The 21,333-nt window shown below is 32.9% G+C and overlaps 3 protein-coding genes across 4 annotated transcripts in view; 2 read left to right on the top strand and 1 right to left on the bottom strand.

Moving 5' to 3' along the window:
• The window catches only part of LOC122505303 (conserved oligomeric Golgi complex subunit 1), a 124,160-nt gene extending 114,924 nt beyond the window's left edge, over positions 1–9,236 (top strand). For both annotated transcript variants that reach the window (XM_043616812.1, XM_043616811.1), the window contains exon 9: positions 9,053–9,236. In XM_043616812.1, coding sequence (XP_043472747.1) covers positions 9,053–9,163 — 111 coding nt within the window. In that variant the 3' untranslated portion in view covers positions 9,164–9,236. The remainder of the gene's footprint in view (positions 1–9,052) is intronic.
• Positions 9,237–14,770: 5,534 nt separating this feature from the next.
• On the bottom strand, positions 14,771–15,282 carry LOC122505314. Its single transcript, XM_043616826.1, has one exon. It carries the CDS (start codon positions 15,268–15,270, stop codon positions 14,776–14,778), a length of 495 nt encoding a protein of 164 aa, XP_043472761.1. The 5' UTR covers positions 15,271–15,282; the 3' UTR covers positions 14,771–14,775.
• Positions 15,283–15,445: 163 nt separating this feature from the next.
• On the top strand, positions 15,446–20,779 carry LOC122505306 (girdin-like). The gene is made up of 7 exons (XM_043616818.1): positions 15,446–15,641; positions 17,126–17,256; positions 17,408–17,602; positions 17,688–17,919; positions 17,993–18,084; positions 18,381–18,603; positions 19,394–20,779. Exons 1-7 carry the CDS (start codon positions 15,473–15,475, stop codon positions 19,849–19,851), a joined length of 1,500 nt encoding a protein of 499 aa, XP_043472753.1. The 5' UTR covers positions 15,446–15,472; the 3' UTR covers positions 19,852–20,779.
• The last annotated feature ends 554 nt before the right edge of the window (positions 20,780–21,333 follow it).

Raw genomic sequence — 21,333 nt, 5'->3', positions numbered from 1 at the left:
ATATATGTATAAAAATTGAAGTAAACTAAAAATAATATATATATATATATATATATATATATATATATATATATATATATATTCATAACTGGTCAACTTCATATTACCTGCGCGGCATTCATTAGATATGCAATTCACAGCCATTTTCATTTACTTTACATGCTCGTGTAAAGGCCTAAGCAAAACTAATTCGCGAATGTCGTTCGCGAACGCAATGCTTGGGTCAGAAAAGGACAGATATATATTTGTGTCCTTTTCTAACTCATGCTTTACATTCTCGAACGACGTTCGCGAAGCAGTTGTGCGTTGGCCTTAATATTACTGTAATTTTAAATTAATTTTGCTCTGAAGGACCTAATCGAGGAAGTCGATAAGGGCCCATGGGGTCTGGCTTTTAAAATCGTAACTAAGAAATTAGTGACGAGGCAAAAGACCCCCGGCCTGGACAATCCCGATTGGGTCAGAAAGATAATAAGTTCTTTGTTTCCTCCTGCGGAGCCATACCTTAGAAGGGACTGGAGTTTTTGCAAAGTCGAAGAGGAAGAACTCTTCACACTTAGTGAACTGCAAAAAGCAGGCAAAAGATTGAAAACAGGCAAGGCGCCTGGAATCGATGGGATAAGTAACGAGATCCTAAAGTTGGTAATCGACACTTCACCCCAGATTCTGCTTCGATGCTTCAATCTTTGCCTTGAGAGAGGAGAGTTCTTCCGCGACTGGAAGCGACAGAGGTTAGTCCTCCTAAATAAAGGTGAAAAACCTCTAGATAAGGTTTCATCGTACAGGCCTATATGCCTGCTAGATACGATGGGTAAACTTCTAGAGGATATGGTTCTGCAGAGAATGCAAAGCCACTTGACCGGAGAGAATAGTCTATCGGATCACCAATTTGGTTTCCGTAAAGGCAAGTCCACAGTTGATGCCATCCAGGCAGTTGTGGACATAGCCAAAGCAGGAAAAAACAAATTGGGACCTGGGAAAAAGAAGAGCTTCTGCGCGTTGGTAGCAATTGACATACGCAACGCGTTTAATTCCGCAAGATGGAAAGATCTCATCGAGTCGATGAAAAACAAAAACATGCCGCCCTACTTGTTGCGGATAATGGATAATTATCTTAGCGACAGGTGGGTTATATATGAGGGAGAATGGATCTGTCCGAAGGTGCGGTGATCATCGGCTTTGCGGACGACGCGTTGTTCGTGTGCACTGCCGAAAGTGAGGAGGCTCTTGGGACATTGGTGAACGAATGTCTGCGACTAGCTAAAAGCTGGCTGGATACCAGAGGTCTTGAAATGGCCCTGGAAAAGACCGAGGCACTGCTGGTCACAGACAGACGTGGTAATGAGCTCCCACGAATCGTGATAGACGGATTCGAGGTCAAGTGGAGTAAGCAAATTAAATATCTTGGTGTGGAGTTAGATGGAAGGTTAAACTTCCACCACCACATGGCTACGGCGTCAAATAAGGCGATCGAGTGTGCGGCTAATCTTTCACGGCTAATGCCAAATGTTGGCGGACACCGTGAACAAAAAAGAAGACTGGTGGCGAGTGTCGCCCACGCTAAAATGCTCTATGCAGCACCAGCGTGGGCCCCATCCCTAAGGAGTAAAAGATGTGTGACCATCTGTGAAAAGATACTGTCTGCGCAGAGATCGATAACAACGCGTATCATCTCTGCATATAAGACGGTATCTACGAGTGCTGTGCAGGTCCTTGCAAGTGTCCCGCCAGCAGATCTTTTGGCGAGGGAAAGGGAAGAAATGTTTCTCTTTTCTAAAGAAAGAAGTTCCTTAGATGAGGAAATAAGACCAAGCAAGGGCCTGATCCGCAAAGAAGCGAGGCACAGGCTCATAGAAAGATGGCAAGAAAGATGGGATGGTGAGGAAAAAGGTCGATGGACTTATCGCCTTATCCCGGCACTCGCCACCTGGATAAATAGGAAACACGGTCAGGTTTCCTATTACTTGACTCAGGCGTTCACAGGTCACGGGTGTTTTAACTCGTACCTGTGTCGCTTTAAATTACGCGAGGACGAGGTGTGTGCATATTGCCAGTTCCCTGAGGACAACGCGGAGCACACCGGAGAACATGGTATCGCTGATGACCCAGTCGGAAGAGAATTGGCGGCAAGTCGAGAACTTCATAATCTCGGTTATGTCGAGGAAGGATCTCGACGGCCGCCAAAAAGCGTAATTTAAACAGCTTTTAATTTTGTTCGTTTGTTTTTTATTAATTTATTTTGTGATTTATTTGTCCTTATACATTTTTTAATTGTTTGTGTTTTTTTTATTCATCTTTGTACAGTTTTATGTTTTCAATATTTTATACGCGTTTATTTTTTCTTTTTTTTTATATATCAGTTTGCAATTTTATCTTTTGACTGTTTACACTTAATTAAACATTTGTTTTATTATTTTTGTGCTGTTAATTCCGCTTTTATATTGAAATAGTTTTAAATTTTTAACTATTAACGCAGGATAACCGCAGAGAAAAGCAGAAAGTCGCATTAGCGACAGAGTTGGAGCGCCACCCTCGAAGGCTAAAGTCTTACGACAGTTCCGAGGGAGGGTAAAAGGCTCCAGAAGAAGGGTTACGGGTTTTAGTGGGTCGGGCTGGCAGTAGGTCGCCAGTTTATTAAATTTACTATTTTATATATTTATTTTTCTTTTTTTTATCTCCTTTTGTTTTATCACACCAACCCCACATAACCTTGGAGTGCGGAATCCAAGGTATCTGTAAGCAGATTTCCCAAAAGTCCCTAAGCAAAAAAAAAAAATAATAATAATAATAATAATAATAATAATAATAATAATAATAAGGGAGACCTCACGCTGCAAGAAGATTGGCATAAAGCCAGGCGAATCTTCAAGCGGGCTATAAGGAGTAGCCAACGAAAGTGCTGGAAGGACCTAATCGGGAAGACCGAGAATGATCCATGGGGTTTGGCGTTTAGAATTGTTACTAAGAAATTAGTTTCAAGACAAAAAACCTCTGGTCTAGGCAATCCGATTTGGGTCCAAAAAATCATAAGAGCGCTGTTTCCCCATGTGGAACCGAGCCCCAGGGAGGACTATACTTGCGTAGTACAGATGGAGGAGCTCTTCACGCTTGAAGAACTAAAAAAGGCGGCAAGGGCGTTGAAAAATGGCAAGGCGCCAGGCAGGGATGGAATACCAAGCGAGATCCTAAAAGAGGTCGTAGCGGTATACCCAGAGTTGCTTCTCAACGTCTTTAATGCGTGTTTAAAAGCCGGAGAGTTTCTCAGTGACTGGAAAGTGCAAAAGTTGGTCCTCCTTAGGAAAGGCGATAAACCTCTGGATAAAGTCTCATCGTTCAGACCAATTTGTTTATTGGACACGATGGGCAAACTTCTAGAGGGGATGGTTTTAGAAAGACTTCAGAGAATCCTGGTAGGCGAAAATAGCCTATCAGAAAACCAGTTTGGCTTCCGGAAAGGCCGGTCAACAGTTGATGCAATACTCTCTGTTGTGAAACTGGCAAAGGAAGTCAATCAGGGGAAGAGGAAGGGTTTCTGTGCTCTTGTTTCCATCGACATCCGGAATGCGTTCAATTCCGCGAGATGGGACATCTGCATTGAGTCTATGAGACGCAAAGGAGTGCCGACTTGTCTGTTGCGAATGATAGACAACTATCTCAGTGACAGATGGGTCGTGTACGAAGGCAATGTGTTCCATCTCAAGGAAGAGATGACCTGCGGGGCACCACAGGGGTCTAAGGTGGGTCCATTCATATGGAACGTCATGTACGACGATCTCCTGAGAATGGAGCTACCCGAAGACACGATCCTGAAAGCCTTTGCGGATGACGTACTTCTGGTGTGTACAGCGCAGGAACCTAAATTCCTCGAGATAAAACTCGATGAAGGTCTGCGGCGAGTAGAGCGTTGGTTGTCTCGTCATGGCCTGCAAATGGCCTTAGAGAAGACCGAGGCTCTGCTTGTTACAGTCCGGCGAGTTTTTAAAGCCCCAAAGGTGAAAATAGGAGGAACTGAAGTCTCATGGGGAAATCAACTTAAGTACCTGGGAGTGACGTTGGACCGAAGGCTAAGCTTCGGTCCTCACATCACAGCACTCAAGGCCGCCGAATGTATGGGTAACCTATCTAGGTTAATGCCCAACATCGGTGGTCCCAGGGAAAAGAAGCGGCGCTTGGTGGCGACCGTGGGTCTAGCAAAGCAGCTTTATGCTGCCCCTGTATGGGCTGATGCCCTTAAGACCCACGCCATCTTGGACAGGTTGCTCTCTGTGCAGACAGGGAGCGCACGGAGAGTAATCTCAGCCTACAGGACGGTGTCTGATTGCGCTGCTCTAGTTCTTGCGAGTACACCGCCAACAGATTTGTTGGCAAGAGAAAGACAGAAAGTCTTTCAGCTCAATAAAGAACGAGTTGTCTCGCAGGAACAACAGAGCGGCGGTAGCCTAAAGATGGCTATCCGCAAATCGGCAAGAATCAGACTAGTCGATAGTTGGCAGGCAAGATGGGATGGGGAATCCAAAGGAAGGTGGACATACCGCCTGATTCCCCACCTCGCCACCTGGTTAAAAAGAAAGCACGGCGAGGTTGGCTATTACCTTACGCAAGCGATGACTGGTCACGGCTGCTTCGGTCAGTACCTTCATAGATTTAAGATCAGAAAGGAGGCAAAATGTGTGTATTGCGGCGCTGAAATAGACGACGCGGAACACACTCTCTTCTCCTGCGGGCAATGGAGTGAGCTAAGACGGGCCATGTTTGACGCGGTGAAAACTCAATTCACCGCTGATGACATGGTCTCAACTATGCTCCAAAGCGCGGACTCTTGGCGTCACATCGAGTTCTTCATTACATCGGTAATGAGGACAAAAGATGTGGACGGGAGAAGATTCTCGTTCCTCCTCCCACTCCCGCGACTTCCCCCCCGGTGGTTAATGAAAGGATTGCTTTTTAACAATGGACAGAGAGGAGTAAGAGAGAGGACTTCCACTTGCGAAGTAAAGCCATTAGGTAGTTCCGCAAGTGGAAATAGAGTCCTGGTAAAGGGGAGTTGGTTTTAGTGGGTCGACAGAGCCTTAGGCTAACTTGTTTTAGCTGAAGCTACACTTTGTAGTGGTTCGGAGTTCATCCCCACATAACCTCATGGTACGGGCCATGAGGTATCTGATAATGAACAGATTTCCAACTTCCCTCGTAAAACAAAAAAAAAAAATAATAATAATAATAATAATAATAATAATAATAATAATAATAATAAACGACAGTTTATTAATTTAAAATTACTTAATTTAATTCTGAAATTATTAGATAATTATTTTTAGATTTTTTATTCTGATTTTGTATAAAATAAAAAAGAATTATTTCAATAAATGTTATAAATAATTTTATACAAAGCTAGAATTGCACATTTTAATATGTGTATAAAACTTTGGAGTATAGTATTATAATCTAATGACTTTGACGTCAGGCTACGATCGCTGGGCATGACAGTAGTGACGTCATCAAACACACAGGTCTATAGTAGTAGTGGTACGGATTACTTCTTTTTCGAGAAAAAAGGAGACGCATGCATATCCCCTAATCGCCAAGTCGTCGAATGATCAAATAGTCGAATGCCGAGTAATCGAATGGACAAAACGTCGAATGCTAAAAACATCGAATCGGCATTTAGTCTAATGCTAAAAACATCGAATTGTCAATACGTCGAATGTTCAAAACGTCGAATTATCAATTCGTCGAATGTTAAAAACATCGAATCGTCAATACGACGAATGTTTAAAACGTCGAATGCTAAAAACATCGAATGGCCAAAACATCGAATGCTAAAAACATCGAATCCTCATTTAATCGAATGCTAAAAACATCGAATTCTCAATTCGTCGAATGTTCAAAACGTCGAATGTTCAAAACGTCGAATGCTCAAAACGTCGAATCGTCATTTAGTCGAATGGTAAAACCATCGAATAGTCCATTCGTCGAATGCTCAAATAGTCGAAACGCCATCTGTTTGAATTATCAAGTAGTAGAATGGTAAAGTTGTTGAATGTTCAAAACGTCGAATCGTCATCTGTTCGAATTGCCAAGTAGTAGAATGGTAAAGTAGTCGAATGGACAAAAAGTCGAAACGCCATCTGTTCAAATTATCAAGTAGTAGAATGGTAAAGTTGTCGAATGTTCAAAACATCGAATCGTCATTTAGTCGAATGCTAAAAACATCTAATCTTCATTTAATCGAATGCTAAAAACATCGAATTCTCAATTCGTCGAATGTTCAAAACGTCGAATTATCAATTCATCGAATGTTAAAAACATCGAATCGTCAACATGTCGAATGTTCAAAACGTCGAATTATCAATTTGTTGAATGCTCAAAAAATCGAATTGTCAATACTTCGAATGTTCAAAACGTCGAATGCTAAAAACATCGAATCGTCATTTAGTCGAATGATAAAAACATCGAATCGTCAATTCTTCGAATGCTAAAAACATCGAATTGTTAATTCATCGAATGCTTAAATCATCGAATTTTCCATTCGTCGAATGTTCTAAGCGTCGAATGATCAAAATGTCGAATGCTAAAAACATCGAATTCTCAAATCGTCGAATGCTCAGAACATAGAATAGTCAGTTCGTCGAATGCTCAAATAGTCGAAACGCCATCTGTTCAAAATGTCAAGTAGTAGAAGGGTAAAGTAGTCGAATGATAAAAACGTCGAATGCTAAAAACATCGAACTTTTGACGATTCGATGTTTTTAGCATTCAACGTTTTTATCATTCGACGCTTTGAGCATTCGACGAATTGACAGTTCGATGTTCTGAGCATTCCACGTTTTTATCATTCGACGTTTTGAACATTCGACTACTTTATCATTCTACTACTTGGCAATTCGAACAGATGGCGTTTCGACTACTTTACCATTCGACTACTTTACACTTCTACTACTTGACATTTCGAACAGATGGCGTTTCGACTATTTGAGCATTCGACGAACTGACTATTCTATGTTCTGAGCATTCGACGATTTGAGAATTCGATGTTTTTAGCATTCGACATTTTGATCATTCAACGTTTTGAACATTCGACGAATGGAAAATTCGATGATTTAAGCATTCGATGAATTAACAATTCGATGTTTTTAGCATTCGATTAAATGAAGATTCGATGTTTTTAGCATTCGAATAAATGACGATTCGATGTTTTGAACATTCGACAACTTTACCATTCTACTACTTGATAATTCGAACAGATGGCGTTTCGACTTTTTGTCCATTCGACTACTTTACCATTCTACTACTTGGCAATTCGAACAGATGACGATTCGACGTTTTGAACATTCGACAACTTTACCATTCTACTACTTGATAATTCGAACAGATGGCGTTTCGACTATTTGAGCATTCGACGAATGGATGGTTTTACCATTCGACTAAATGACGATTCGACGTTTTGAGCATTCGACGTTTTGAACATTCGATGTTTTTAACATTCGACGAATTGATAATTCGACTATTTGATCATTCGACGACTTGGCGATTAGGGGATATGCATGCGTCTCAAAAAAAGTTCGCTCTGCAAAAGTAAAAGTTGTTTCTTGCAGAAGTAATTATTAGAATTTCTACGAGTAATATTTACAACATATCGAATGTAAAAAGTAATACAAAATTTAATGAAATTTACAATGCCGATGTAAAAATTAAATAAAGCAATTTTTAAAAGTGACTAATGTAATAATTACTATTAGTAATTTTTACTACCAGAAAAAGTAATATTTACTTCATGCGAAGTACATTTTACTATAAATAGTAATTTTTAATATAAAAGTAGAATTATTACTATTCCATAGGAACTTTTACTAGATACTCAGCACCATTTTTCTCCGTGTAAGAAAAGAATAGACGTATCTTCATCTTTTTCATACTAATTATCCAGAGAATCAGGCTAACATTCAAAACCTAACCTTCTAAGTTTAACCCTCCATTTTTCTCCGTGTACAAATAAATATTTAGTTATTTCAAAAAAATTATTTTATTGATGCAAATAAATATTTATTTGAATTAAAAACTATGCATTATTGAATCAAGTAATATTTATAATTGATTTAAAGCAATATTCATTAGATCAAATCATTCCATTCAATTGACTTAAGTGATTTTCATAAATAATGAAAATTTCATATGCATTCAATTATTTACAAATTTTTTTATAAAATAATTACATTATTTTCATAAATAATCAAATTTTTTACAGAGATTCAATTATTTTTTTACAATTTCAATTAAATTTCTCGAAAAATGAAATTCTTTTTAAAAGTTTTTATTAAATTTTGTCAAAAGAATTTTAATAATTTAAAAATTTGTTGACAAAATTCTTTATGAGAGTTCGATTTTAAGAAACATTCAATTATTCAATAAATTATTTTTTTTTGTATTTAAATAATTGAATTCTCGTAGAATTTTCTAATAAAAATTGAATTAAATATGAATATCAATTAAAATGTTAGATAATAATTAAATATTAAACTCTCTAAATTTGAATTAATAAAAATGTTTACTAATTTGAATTAGTGACTGGCTTTTTGCATTTTAATTAGCATATTTAACTAATTAATAGTCGTTTCTACTAATCTAATAGTAAAATTTACTAATTCAAAAGCAAAAAATCAGTCACTAATTTCAATTAGTAAACATTTTTACGAATTCTAATTTAGAGAGAAAATATTATAGCGTGAATTTTGAGAAATAATTGTATTTTGAAAAAGTTTCAAATTTACAGTCAGTAACTCTAAGTATTCCGATTTCCCCAAATTGCAATCGGTTTTACTAAATACTAATATGATAATACGAAATATTAAAACAGAATCTCTCTCCGTGTATATATATATTCTTTTGGGGCGATAAATATATGCTTCACACGTCCCTAAAATCAATCGAAAAGCTAAGTTTTATGTTCTTGAAAATTTTTGAGAATTGAATGACTCGCGAGAAATCACTATACTAATAACTATTTTGTTAATAATTTATTATTAATGTGTACTTCTTGACATTGTTTGAATAATAGAAAAAGAAGCTTAAAGAGCATACAAGAAATGATTCTACAGGAGCTGCAATAAAATCAGGAGCAGCTGCATTTTTCGGTGCAATGGGATCTGACTGGTTCAGTACAAGTTGAGTTATTAATGTTTTTATTTATTAACATTGTAAAAAATTCACCTATTAATAATAAAAGATTTTTTAAAATTTCACCGCTTTTCAAAGATTATTTTAACTTCCCCCCTATTCGAATTGACAAATTTATGAAAAATCTATCAAGTTTGATGATTTTTTAATTTTACAACATGTAACTTATTTTATCTAATAGACTTATAGGACAGTTGTTATATTTATCGCATTTTTTCTCAAATTCAGCATCTTTTATTTCACTTGGCAAACTTTCATCCGTTGAAGTGGAAGGTCTGGAAATAAATAAATTATATTAATTTATATCAATATAACTATTTTTTAGAATGTATAGAAAAAACATTTATAATTACTTATATTACAGTGATATAAAAAATTACTCGTCGGAGGATATTCGGAAGTGACTTTTAGAAATGGTTTCCGAAATTAAACTTTTTATCAGAATAACTTCGGATGCATTTCTAAATGATTACTGGTACATGGAGAAAAATAAATAGTAATAATTATACTATTTTCGATGAAAAATTACTACTTTCAAGTAGTAATTTTTAAGCTGCTCAAGAAATAGTAACTTTTGCTTCGCTTTCAAACAATTTTTACTTTTTTTAAAAAAGTATAATTTTGGGGAGAGTTGGTCAAACCGGTCATACTAACGATTTTTTCCTCTTGTGACTAAATAAATCAATTGATTTCATTTTTCGATATCTTCACGGAAAGAAAAGGTCTGGAAGAGATATCCATAAAAATATTGTTGAGCAGAATATTGTTGTGTTATCCAATTCAATGGAAGAGACAACTTTCAGAATGGAAGCACATTCCATATTCAATGGATGAGGGAGCCATATTATATTGTTGAATCAAATATGGATGTGACATCCATAGGCATGGTTGGGCTTACAATTCATGCTATGGATTTTCACATATGGCTGCCTCATCCATATAAACTTTGGTTGGGAGATCCATAGTTAGTTCAAAATTTCGATACATCCCGGTAAAAAGGTGAGGATTAAAAGCGATAAAAGTGAATTCAAATTGTTATGAAATCTGTACACACTTTAATCCAAACGAATGTCGTTTTTGTCCAGTTCCATTTTTATTCATTTTTGGTAAAAACAACTGTTTCCATTTTTATTCTGTTTAATTCTTTGAAAATTTAGTACACAAGTTGTTTACATTTTAATACTTATCCTAATAGCGTAAACTGGAATCAGTTTAAAACCATTGTATTCTGTAAAATAAGTGCTTGACCTGAAGTCATTTTAATTGTCGTGGCGAGCATACGATTTTTAGCAAATAAATCCAATTCAACATTGAACACAATTTTATACTATCCCCGATAAAGTATATGAAATCAAAGTAATCATATTAATTAATTTTAATTCTGATACCGGTCACATGTATGTGAAAATTCCGCGAAAGAAAAACACCACTGCACAAGTTGAGAGCCCTTCTTTTTGAAGGTCTCAACTTCGTGAAAATGTGGTATCTTCCCTTGGGTTGACTTTTTCGACATCGACATGTAGAAAAAATTAGTCTAGCTGGGCCTTACACGTCGATTTCCCTGACCGCGCGCCTTTCTCTGTCTTTTCTATCTCTGTCTCTCTCTACTCTACGTCTCCGCTTTTCCTCTTTCGCATTCCTCCCCAGCAAAGATTCAAAGGGCCCAGCAACCACTATATATATATACTTCGAGTGAAAATTCGTTTTAACAATTTTGAAATTAACAGGATATATTGTAATAATGATTTAATAATCATTGATACTTATACTTTTTATTGTTTTACTAAGAATTAGTTTAACAATATTTGACTGATTAAGTATAAATATTATTATTCTTATTATTATAATTATTATTATATTAGTGTGTTATTATTAATACTGTTAATATTATCAACACTATTATGTTTTATTGAATTGCTGTTCATTTTTTATCAATTTAATGTTAATTATTTTTCCATTGAGAAATAATTCTTTTAATGTTTAAAAATAATAATCTTATTATTAATACGTTTATATTATCTTGAGTATTAATTTTGATTATTGTTTAATTGTTTAATTAATAAATAAATTAGTATTAATTAAATAATTAATAAATCAGTATTAAATTAAATAAAGAGATAAATATATTCTTTTATTTATAATATAATTATACAACGTTATGCAAATTATATGCATTATTATGTCTCAATTAGGGTAAAATGAATGTAAAATTAGATTTTTAAGTTTAATTAAGTTTATTTTATATTTTAATATTAAGTTTTAGTTATTTGTAAGCTGACTAGCAAGTTTGTCTCTTGTTATCCCTCTTACATGTATAAAAAATCTTCCCCTTCCGAGAGGCAGATTTTTTATGCATAGAGTTATTGGGTATAAAAGGCGACGAAAATGCCCAGTCAGGGAGTCACTTCGCCGCCAACCCTTGTAACGGAACTACTTCCGTAGTCTCTTCCTAAATAAAACTTTAAATAAAATTTTAAAGACCAACTTAAACTGTTGTCTCTTTTTCTTTTACCTACACTACTACACCAGCTCTTGCACTACTACCGTACACACTGGCAATACGGGATTTATTTCCTGATTTTGCGCGTGAGTCGGTACTATAGTACTCACTTCACCCCGTACGAGAGTTACGCACAATCATACGTCACTGAGAGTTGCCACTTTTGACAGTGCTTTGCGGGAATTTTTTTCCTGTTCTGAGCTCTGTGCAGGAGGCAAACTCTCAACGAAACCCTTACACCCACAAGCTATTTAACCCCAATTTACTACCACACTGATTATAGCACTACGGGAAGAAATTCCTTGCTCTGCTTAATGCGTGAGGTGGTCGAACGGGACGATGGCTTTTGGGGTTAATGGGTCTGAACGTCACTGAGAAAAACCACCACCTTTGACAGAACTTTGCGGGAATTTTTCCTGTTCTGAGCTCTGTGCAGGAGGCAATTTCTCAAGACGACAACAGTATGACTATTGTGTAACTCTCTCCCTTCCCACAACAGTACACAACTTTATCTGTAAACTTTTCCTGAATTTTATGATTAATAACAATTAATTATTAACTTTCAGACTTTGCTAAATTTTGAACTTCTCTCATAGGTGAACCATTAACAAATTCTTCCATTTTGTGAAATATTTTCACAATATTGCAGAATCTTTATGTGTAATATTGCAGGAATATTTCAATGAAATATTTTCTCAACTTTCGCGTCAATATTCCCACATAAGCGGACATTTTCCTGTTTGCAGAAATATTTCTAGAACTTTGCACTGAAATATTTCAATCTTTCAGTGAAATATTCAGGAAATATTTAGGAAATATCATGTGCTGTGTGGGAGGTAAAAATTCACATGAACAAGAGGCCGGAAACCAAAAAAACAAAAAAAAAGTAACGGTTCGTATTCTAAGAACCATAAATTTCGTTGCACAGACACTTGCACGACAGTAAATAATTCACAAAATTCAAAATTATATGCCGAAAATAGACGGACAATATTTACGTCTGTATACCACGACAGCTCAATCAGCACTGATAAAAATTTATTTATCAACTATAATTCGCAAATAATTTCCAAAATAATAAATTAATAATTAAAAATAAATTTTTTCAATTTAGTAAGTAAATTAAATAGTAAGCATTAATTGTTATTATTTTCCTCTATGTTGATAATAATAATCATTTTAAATAAATAAAGAAGTATGATAAATAATTAACATATATGCAATATTGTATATGTAACATAGGAATAAGCAAATAAAAATATAATAGTTAATTCACAATTTATTTTATTTAAAGTTAAAGTGAATGAAATATAAATGTATATATATATTTCCATACAATTACTGAGCCTCAGTAGTGTTCGGAATTTGGCATACATATTGCTTATCCACAAATTCTAAGCCTACAACTTTGGATTCAATTTCTGTCAATGGAATATCTACATGTTGAATATTTTTCGTAATTTCCCAAATATGGTCGATTTTTACTTCTCCAACAGAAAAAGGTTTAAGGACTAGTTCTCTCAATTCCAACCAACACTTTACACCGTTTATTACCTTTATTCCCGCAATTTGTGCAATTGTCCCATTTCCCAAAATAACAATTGTGTCGTTGAATTTCTTCGATCTATTATACTTTGTACTACAATAAATTCGATTGTTAATTATACACCTATCAAATTCCAACTCCTTCTAAAACTTTTTTTTTAAATGTGGTCCGAAAAATGTATAATTGTCAAATATTAAAGCGCTGTCAGTTACAGTTTTAGAGTTAAAAATATGTTTACAATACTCTTGAACAATACTAGAAACATTAGGAGTCTGTGGTTCAAGTTTGTACGAAAGTAGTTTCAGTGACTTTGATGACATTTGTTGTTCTATACTTTTTGGCCCATTCATAGTATTTTTTAAACAGAAAATATTATGTTCAAAGGGGAACGCTGATGTGGACCAAAGGGGACCAGTCATTCTAACAGATTGAACAGCATGTAATAAAATGTGAACATTGAATGTCATGTTATTGTCACCGTACAATGCGTTATAATTACTAACAAATATTAACAAATCTTCTTCACATTTCGCTAATTCCGCTTCTGTAATTTTTATTTGCAGCAAAGTTTTAATTGAATTTACGAATAAGGCACAATTTTCTACCAATTCGAGTGGTAAAAATTTGGACATAATAGGCAAACAATAGTACAGAAGCCAAGACTTCCAATGCGTCGCTTTCCACAAACTTTTTTCTGATATTTTTTCAGTCACTCTATGTAAATCACGAGGAGGTTGAATTTGAAGAAGCAATTTGTCGACTTCTCTACGCTCAGCAGGAACATGATATTCTTTGTTCCAGTTGTTCCACATTTGTACAATAACACCTAAAACTGCGTTGTGAACATAATCAAGAGGAAATCCTCATACCATATCAATAATAGGATTATCTAAGAAAGCTGACTCCCCTTTTACTCCTCGCACAGACGAGGAGCCAAGTTTTAGAACATCCTTTACATCCGTCAGATGAGTCTTATGTGTCCTAAGTTCTGGTTCTTTCTCTAAAAATGGAAACCTTATTCCCGCTCCATAAAAATATTTTGCCATATGATAGCAGTATGAACATGAACAATATGAATTATACTGGAATCTATTCTGTAATACACATCTTGCTTTAGAATCAGCAACGACACAAACAGGTCCAAATCTCAGTAAAATATATTTGTCATGGTGTGGAACTTTAACTTGTATACCCTCTGATTGCAAATGCTTCGTTTGTTCTACAAACTTTTTGATAAATAGATTCATTATGTCAGGTTTTGGCTTTTGTCGACAATCATTATGCCAACAAGTAGTACATATTTAAATCGAAGATGAGGAGGCAAAAAGTTCAATATTACTTGCAAGGGCCAAAATGAACGTTTCGACATGATAAAAAGAGGAGCCCCATCTGTACTAAGTACGTACGTTAACATTTTACTATCTCTCTCAATAATAGATTTGTGTAATTGTCCATCATGAATATCACAAATTATAGGATCGAAGACTTCAGTTTCTCGACTTTTAAAATTTTCGAAGACAAATGTTGCAATTTCTTCATTTTGTAATAATAAATTAATTTAATATTCTAAATCAATTGATAAAAAAAAATTTGTATTGCTAAGAACGATACTATGTTCTTTATCACATTTTGAACAAATTTTTCTTTGACCCTTTACTTCTTTCTTAAAACCAGAATATAAAACAGAATCTTTTTTTTCGTAATTGTCACAATAAAAGTGATAAACGATCTTGTCGGAAGGAGTGTTACATAATTTAGAAACCTTATAGTTCGATAATTTAACATCTTTAAATGATGAACCTGCGCAGACTTTTAACATTTCTAAAAGCCATTCACGTTGTTGATTAGTACTACCAAATCTGATACTGAAACCCACGACCATCTCCATTACATCATTGATTGTTAATCCTGATTTTTCGAACATAACTTTTTGGCCCTTGTTAACAATAGTCGGATCATTTCGTAATATTTCTTCTCTTCTCGTCGGTATGTTTTCTTTTACTAGAGTTTCTTCCAAATTAATAGAACAAGAATTGTTATTATGATGCGCCATATTTTGAAAATCTTCATCGTCTGTTTCATCGTCTGCATAATTCAACAAGTCACGTGATATTTGGGAATCTTCCTCGTTCTCAATTCCTCTTGGAAAAAATTTGCCGGAAGTACATGGTGTATAAATATCAATCGCAATTTTTCGACGAATGTAAAAGTTTAGTTTTGAAAGTGAAATTTTTGCTCAGTATTAATTTTGAATAATGTCTGTAGCATATGTTTTAATATTAGGAGGAACCGGAGGAACAAAAATAAAAAAGAAAGTTCCTATTAAAATTATTAAGAAATTCAGCGCAGAAAAACACGTGCCTAACCAAAAGTATAAATTAGAAGGAGAACCTCAAACAGAATGTATTATTCTCTTTATGGCAGGTAAGTAAAAATGTTTAATAAAATGCCATGGCTATAATAAATCAATTACCAAACAATATTATTTTGACATTTGTAAGCAAACAAGTCATTTTATAGGTTAATGTTTTAGTTTGTCAGAGTAAAAAGAATTAATTTTTATAAATTAGGGGAACATAGTCTAGGTCGGCCACCTTTTTGACTTTTGTTTATAACTTTTTCTTAAAAATGAATTTGGACAATTGAAGTATATGGTTGGAAAGTCCTGTTTAATAGGAACATCTTTTCTGTACAAAGTAAATTGATTGGTTTTAAATTGAAAAAGTTATAAAGATTTAAAAAAAAAAATTTGTAGTCGAGGTTGGCCATTACAGTCAAGGTCGGCCATGTTTAAAATTCAAAGGGCATTAATCGTTAAAAAATAAAATAACATGTTTGGAGTTACGGAAAATTGATTCTTTATTGTTTACAGTTTGTAACTTAATGAAATAACAAAATAATAACAATATAAAAAAATAAATATAAATAAAAAAAATTTTTGCACTAAAATATTAATAAAATTAAATAAAAATATTAATAAGATGATCTATTATATTATGAGTTATACAGAATTGCAGTTTTTGCAAATGAAGTAGCTCGTCCTCATCTTTGCGCATTTTAAACACATAGTGGCCGACCTTGACAGTAAGTAACATTACCGAATTGTTGTAACCATAAAGAAAAACGTTTCGGGATTCGATTTTTTACTTTGTTTTTCTTTCAACCATGAGTCCCACAAATTTTCTGCATACTTGCCTTGACGATTCAATTTGTTTTTTATCTTTTATTAATGGTTTTTCACATTATGCACAAAACTTTTTTTGAGCTTTTTTTGTACCGACGTCACAGAAAACACAATTTTTGATTTTCCGAAAATGTAATTGAACAAAAAGTTAGGTTACACTAAGACAAGCTTCGACAAGCATGCGCGTAGGTGGCGCTAGTGAACTTGTCCACAAAATCGCGATGGCCTACCTAGACAGTAGACCAACCTTGACTACATTCCCCTAAATTGAGTATTTTTAAAATTTGATATTAATTTATCTTTTCTAATTTATTATTGATATAAATAAATCCCTAATTAGAGTAATTTTATAATTTTGCTTGGTAAGACATATTTGATAGCTTTATTTTTTATAAAAAAGATTACGTGTTCTATGCTTACATTCTAAAAAATTTCTTAAAAAATTTTTTTTGAAACATTAAAAATGACAGTATTTAAAAAGTACATAAATAGAAAATTGTTAATAAAATGTGGACATTATTTTTACGTTAATCTTCATATATTTCGTTATTTTTATTTGTAATCTCTTTTAAAAATAAGAAAATATTAATTGACCTTTGAAAATTGAATGTTCACATTGATATTTGTTATTTTTGAAAAAATAAATATACGTTTCCCTGTTCACTACAATTGTTTGGTTTCACTATATATTTTTAATTTTATCTTTATTTTTACAAAATTTCAGAAAACGAAAAAGAGTTGGATCTTATCATTCAGAATCATCGACCTCGACAACTTTTAAATAAATTACTACATTCCGCTGCAGAAACAACTGATGATGAAAAGAAACCTTCTAATTCTAGTCGCAAACGGCAGGTTAGTTTTTTTATATCTACTTCGAATTAACGAACATATTTTTTGTGTTATTGCATATTTTTAAATTGACATAATATTTTAAAAAAGTTAATTTATTATTTAATTGATCATTTGTAAATGAAATATTATTATTTGAGATATTTTCTTGTAGGCAACACAAGAGAAAATTCCTCAAACGGTAAAGAAGCGTCTAGAAAATTTAAAAACAAAGAATAATAACCGGCTTTTGGCGAAAAGTGATATTATTCATATTTCAGAGAAAGAACCATTATATCAAGATAATACAAGTGGTGAACATAATATGATTAATGTTTCTTCAAATATCAAGACTAACGATACAAATATTGTAAGGAAATTTTTTAAAAATAATTATAGTAATAATATATACCTCTTTATCATATAATTAAATTTAAGCAAATTATAATCTGCAGGAAAATGTACAAAATAAAATTGAATCCTTGGAAAAAGAGAATGCATCCTTTTTCGAGGAAATAAATATGTTAAAGGATAGCCTGTTAAAGAAAGATCATGATTTGTCAACTAAAGAAAATGTAATAAATTTCTTGGATGATGAAGTACAAAGAAATCTTCAAAAGTCCAATCTTCGAAAATTAAATATGGAATGGCAAAAAACAGGACTCGATAAATATAAGACTTTATTAGGTAATTACATATAACTGAATTTTTATTATTTAATTTAAATTATTAAAATCTAATTAGCATTTATGTTATATAGAAGTTCATAAAGCGACCGTAGAAAAATCTTCAGCTTCCCAAGAAGGCAGTAAATACCCAGCAATTGGATTTATTACAGAAGATGACACTCAGGTTAAATATCTTACTTCTTCCGAGTGCATGAAAATATTACAGTTTAAAAAATGCTATTTTATCTCTTCCTAAAAAAATGTTTTTGTGAGCAGCTGTTTTTTGATTATATTGCCTATTTTTAATATTGGAGATTTATTTCCTTCATATAGTGTAACAAAATGTAAAAAAATTTCAAATCAATCAAAAAATTCTGTGTAGAAAGTTGACTAGACTGGTAAAGAATAAGTCAAATAAAGAATAAAATATATACACAGTATCCATAATAGAATTATTAAATATAAATCTATTTTTTATAGGTTCATATTGGTAAAGGATTATACTTATCAATGCAGGCATGGACTTTAGCTCTTCATGTGCCTAACAATAGACATATTACTTTCGCCAAAAATATTTTGGTTGCACTTTGCGGATACGATTATTTATCAGAGACCACTGTTACTGGCAAGGGGAGTAATAGGAATAAGCAAACTAAAAATCCTAACAAAAGGCTGGACCCGAAAATTTTACTTGCTGTTAGAGGTAATTGAAATTACTTTAAAAAAATAAGTAATACATATGTGACTGTCCACGAGAAAACAAGGCTTAGGTCCAAAAAATCAATTTTTATTTTTTTATGGTAATTGACAGATTTTATGTTGCTTTTTCAAATGCAAAAGTCAAAAGTTAAAATATCAATTACTTCCGACAATATATCGTTTTAAAGATGGGTATGTTAAGCGTAGTTAACCTCAATCGTTGACTGTCCACGATAAAACACGGAAAAATCAATTTGAGTTTTTTATGGTAATCGACAGATTTTATGTTGCTTTTTCAAATGCAAAAGTCAGAAGTTAAAAATATCAATTACTTTCGACAATATATCGTTTTAAAGATGGGTATGTCAAGCGTAGTTAACTTCAATCGTAGTACTTCAATCGCTCGCCCTGTGAAATTCACGTTTGGGAGCTAAGCCTTGTTTTCTCGTGGACAGTCACATATAGTCTATAGAACAAGTCTAACTTTTTACAAAATATCTTTATTTTCTTAAACTTTCGATTGCTCTTAAATTAAATCAAAGTCTAACAATTATAACGTAACCTAAAAATGAACGTACGGTTTTGAAATTTAATTATTTTTTACACTTAAACGTTCTATATCCCAAAAAATTTTGTAAGTCTTTATTAAAAGTGTTACTTTTAATACTTTCTAAGCTTCCAATTTTTCTATTCTTTGACTAAAAAAGTTATTAATATTGCAGCATCGAAAAATAATAAGAAAAGTGCCAATTTTTAATAATGAATGTATTAATTTAAATTCATATATCTTTTAGATTTCTACAGTTATTATCTGGTTACGGAAAAAAAGTGGAAAGAAGAAGATGCTGATGTTGCTGCAGGCAAAGTTCATCTTTATATTAGCAAGAAAATAGCTCAAATTAAAGAAATGAAAACAAAAGCGTATGCAGAAAAAAATCAACGAAATCTCCTTGGGGTAGAGGAAGAAGAGAATGTCGACACTGCAACACTAACTGAAAGAGTTTCCGAATCCGAAGAAATTGATAATAATCAATCGGTTTCCAAAGAAGATGTCACAGGAAGTGACGTTTCTATGGAAAAACGAAATATAGCAAATGTGCTAAACCTAAGTAATGTTGAAATTGAAAATGATATAGGAAACGAGGAAAAAATGTTTCTTTTAAACTTGGATGAAAGTGCACTGCTTGATTCTCACTTGAGTGATGAAGAAGACATTTTGCTGGATCCTCTACAAATGAGCAGCAACGTTTAATCTTTAATTAATATAAAGTTAAAAGATTTTTTATCGTTTGGCTACTTAACTTTTTAGTGTGATTCCACAAAAAGGTCATCACTTCTTGGAGCATAATAACAAATGTTTTTTAAAAATAGTATTATATTTATGAGGACAAAGTTTAAAAGAACTAAATGTTTTAAATTAAAATAACTATTATATGACTTCAAATTTAAAACTAATGAAAATTTTAAAAATTGTTATATCTTTTTAAAAATTTAAGGTAAATAAGTGTAGTGTGTTGCAGAAAATTAAGAAAAATGAAACTACCAGGCAATTATTATCTCTTAATATTTTAACAATAACAGTCAACTATTATTTTGTTAATTGCGAAATATAAAAAAATTGTTTTTAAGCTATTTGAGAAGCAATAAATGTAATAATGACAAATTTATTAAGAGTAGCCTGAAAAGTAGTAAATTTCTCAGGAAATCGCACTTTAATGATTATATTTGGATATATTTTATCTCTATTTTAACAAAAATAAGATCTCATTTTAATTTTAAATTAACTGTCACTTAAAACCGAATCATTGTTTAATGTTATGCTAAATTGAAATTTATTTTCATCTACAGTATTTAAATATTGTTAGTATCTTTCTATTTTATGTGATTAGTAATTTTATGTATTAATATAATACGAATACAGTCATAATGCTTAAATTAAGATTAAAAAGACTGATAAATGTATGAAAACGTGAAGTATTATTAGTATTAAAAAGAAATATCTTTGATTATTTATTGTATTCTTCGTTCAATCAACAGATACATCGTGGTTGGAGCCCTAAATGTTTCATAAAAAAACACGTTTAAAAATGAATAACTTTTCTACTATGTATGTTTTAAATTTAATTTTATAAAAATTTAAAGCAAAATTAAATATTTTATTATCGCTTTAAATTTATTTGTCTTTATTTATTCTTATTATTTGTATTTAATTTAATTTAAAAATGTATAAACAAGTTAATTCTAAATACTTTATTTACTTGATAACAGTTTAATCCTATTCTATTCTATACTCTCCATTGCAAGGACTGTTAGCACTTTAATGTCGTCCAATTCCAGCTAACTCTTAATTCGGAATTCATTTGATCGTGGACAAAAATGACATTCTATTGGATAGAAACGTTTTTTTCCTTTTCAATTCACTCCTTCTTACCGGGATGTTGCGCGCAATTCATTATCATGGCATCCATTTAAAAATGGTCGTCTCAATTTGTCCGTCACGTCGGTTTCCTGTCACGTCTATATAATCACGTTGTGAGTTTATTGTGTATAAATAGTGTTATAATTGTTTATTATTTATTATCGTTATTGTCTATTAGTTTTTATGTAAATTCATTTTCATGAAATATGTGTAGAGTATATAAGGAATATTATCCAGTAAAAAAAATTCGGTACACGGACCGCGGAGTTCGTATACGAGCTCGGTAGCTCGTATGAGAAATATGAGAAATCTCTC

This window comes from Leptopilina heterotoma, unplaced genomic scaffold (genome assembly GCF_015476425.1).
Source record: "Leptopilina heterotoma isolate Lh14 unplaced genomic scaffold, ASM1547642v1 Lhet_352, whole genome shotgun sequence".
In the NCBI taxonomy this organism is placed as follows: domain Eukaryota; kingdom Metazoa; phylum Arthropoda; class Insecta; order Hymenoptera; family Figitidae; genus Leptopilina; species Leptopilina heterotoma.
Note: the sequence above shows the minus strand (reverse complement) of the source record. Positions and strands in the feature narration are given on the sequence as shown.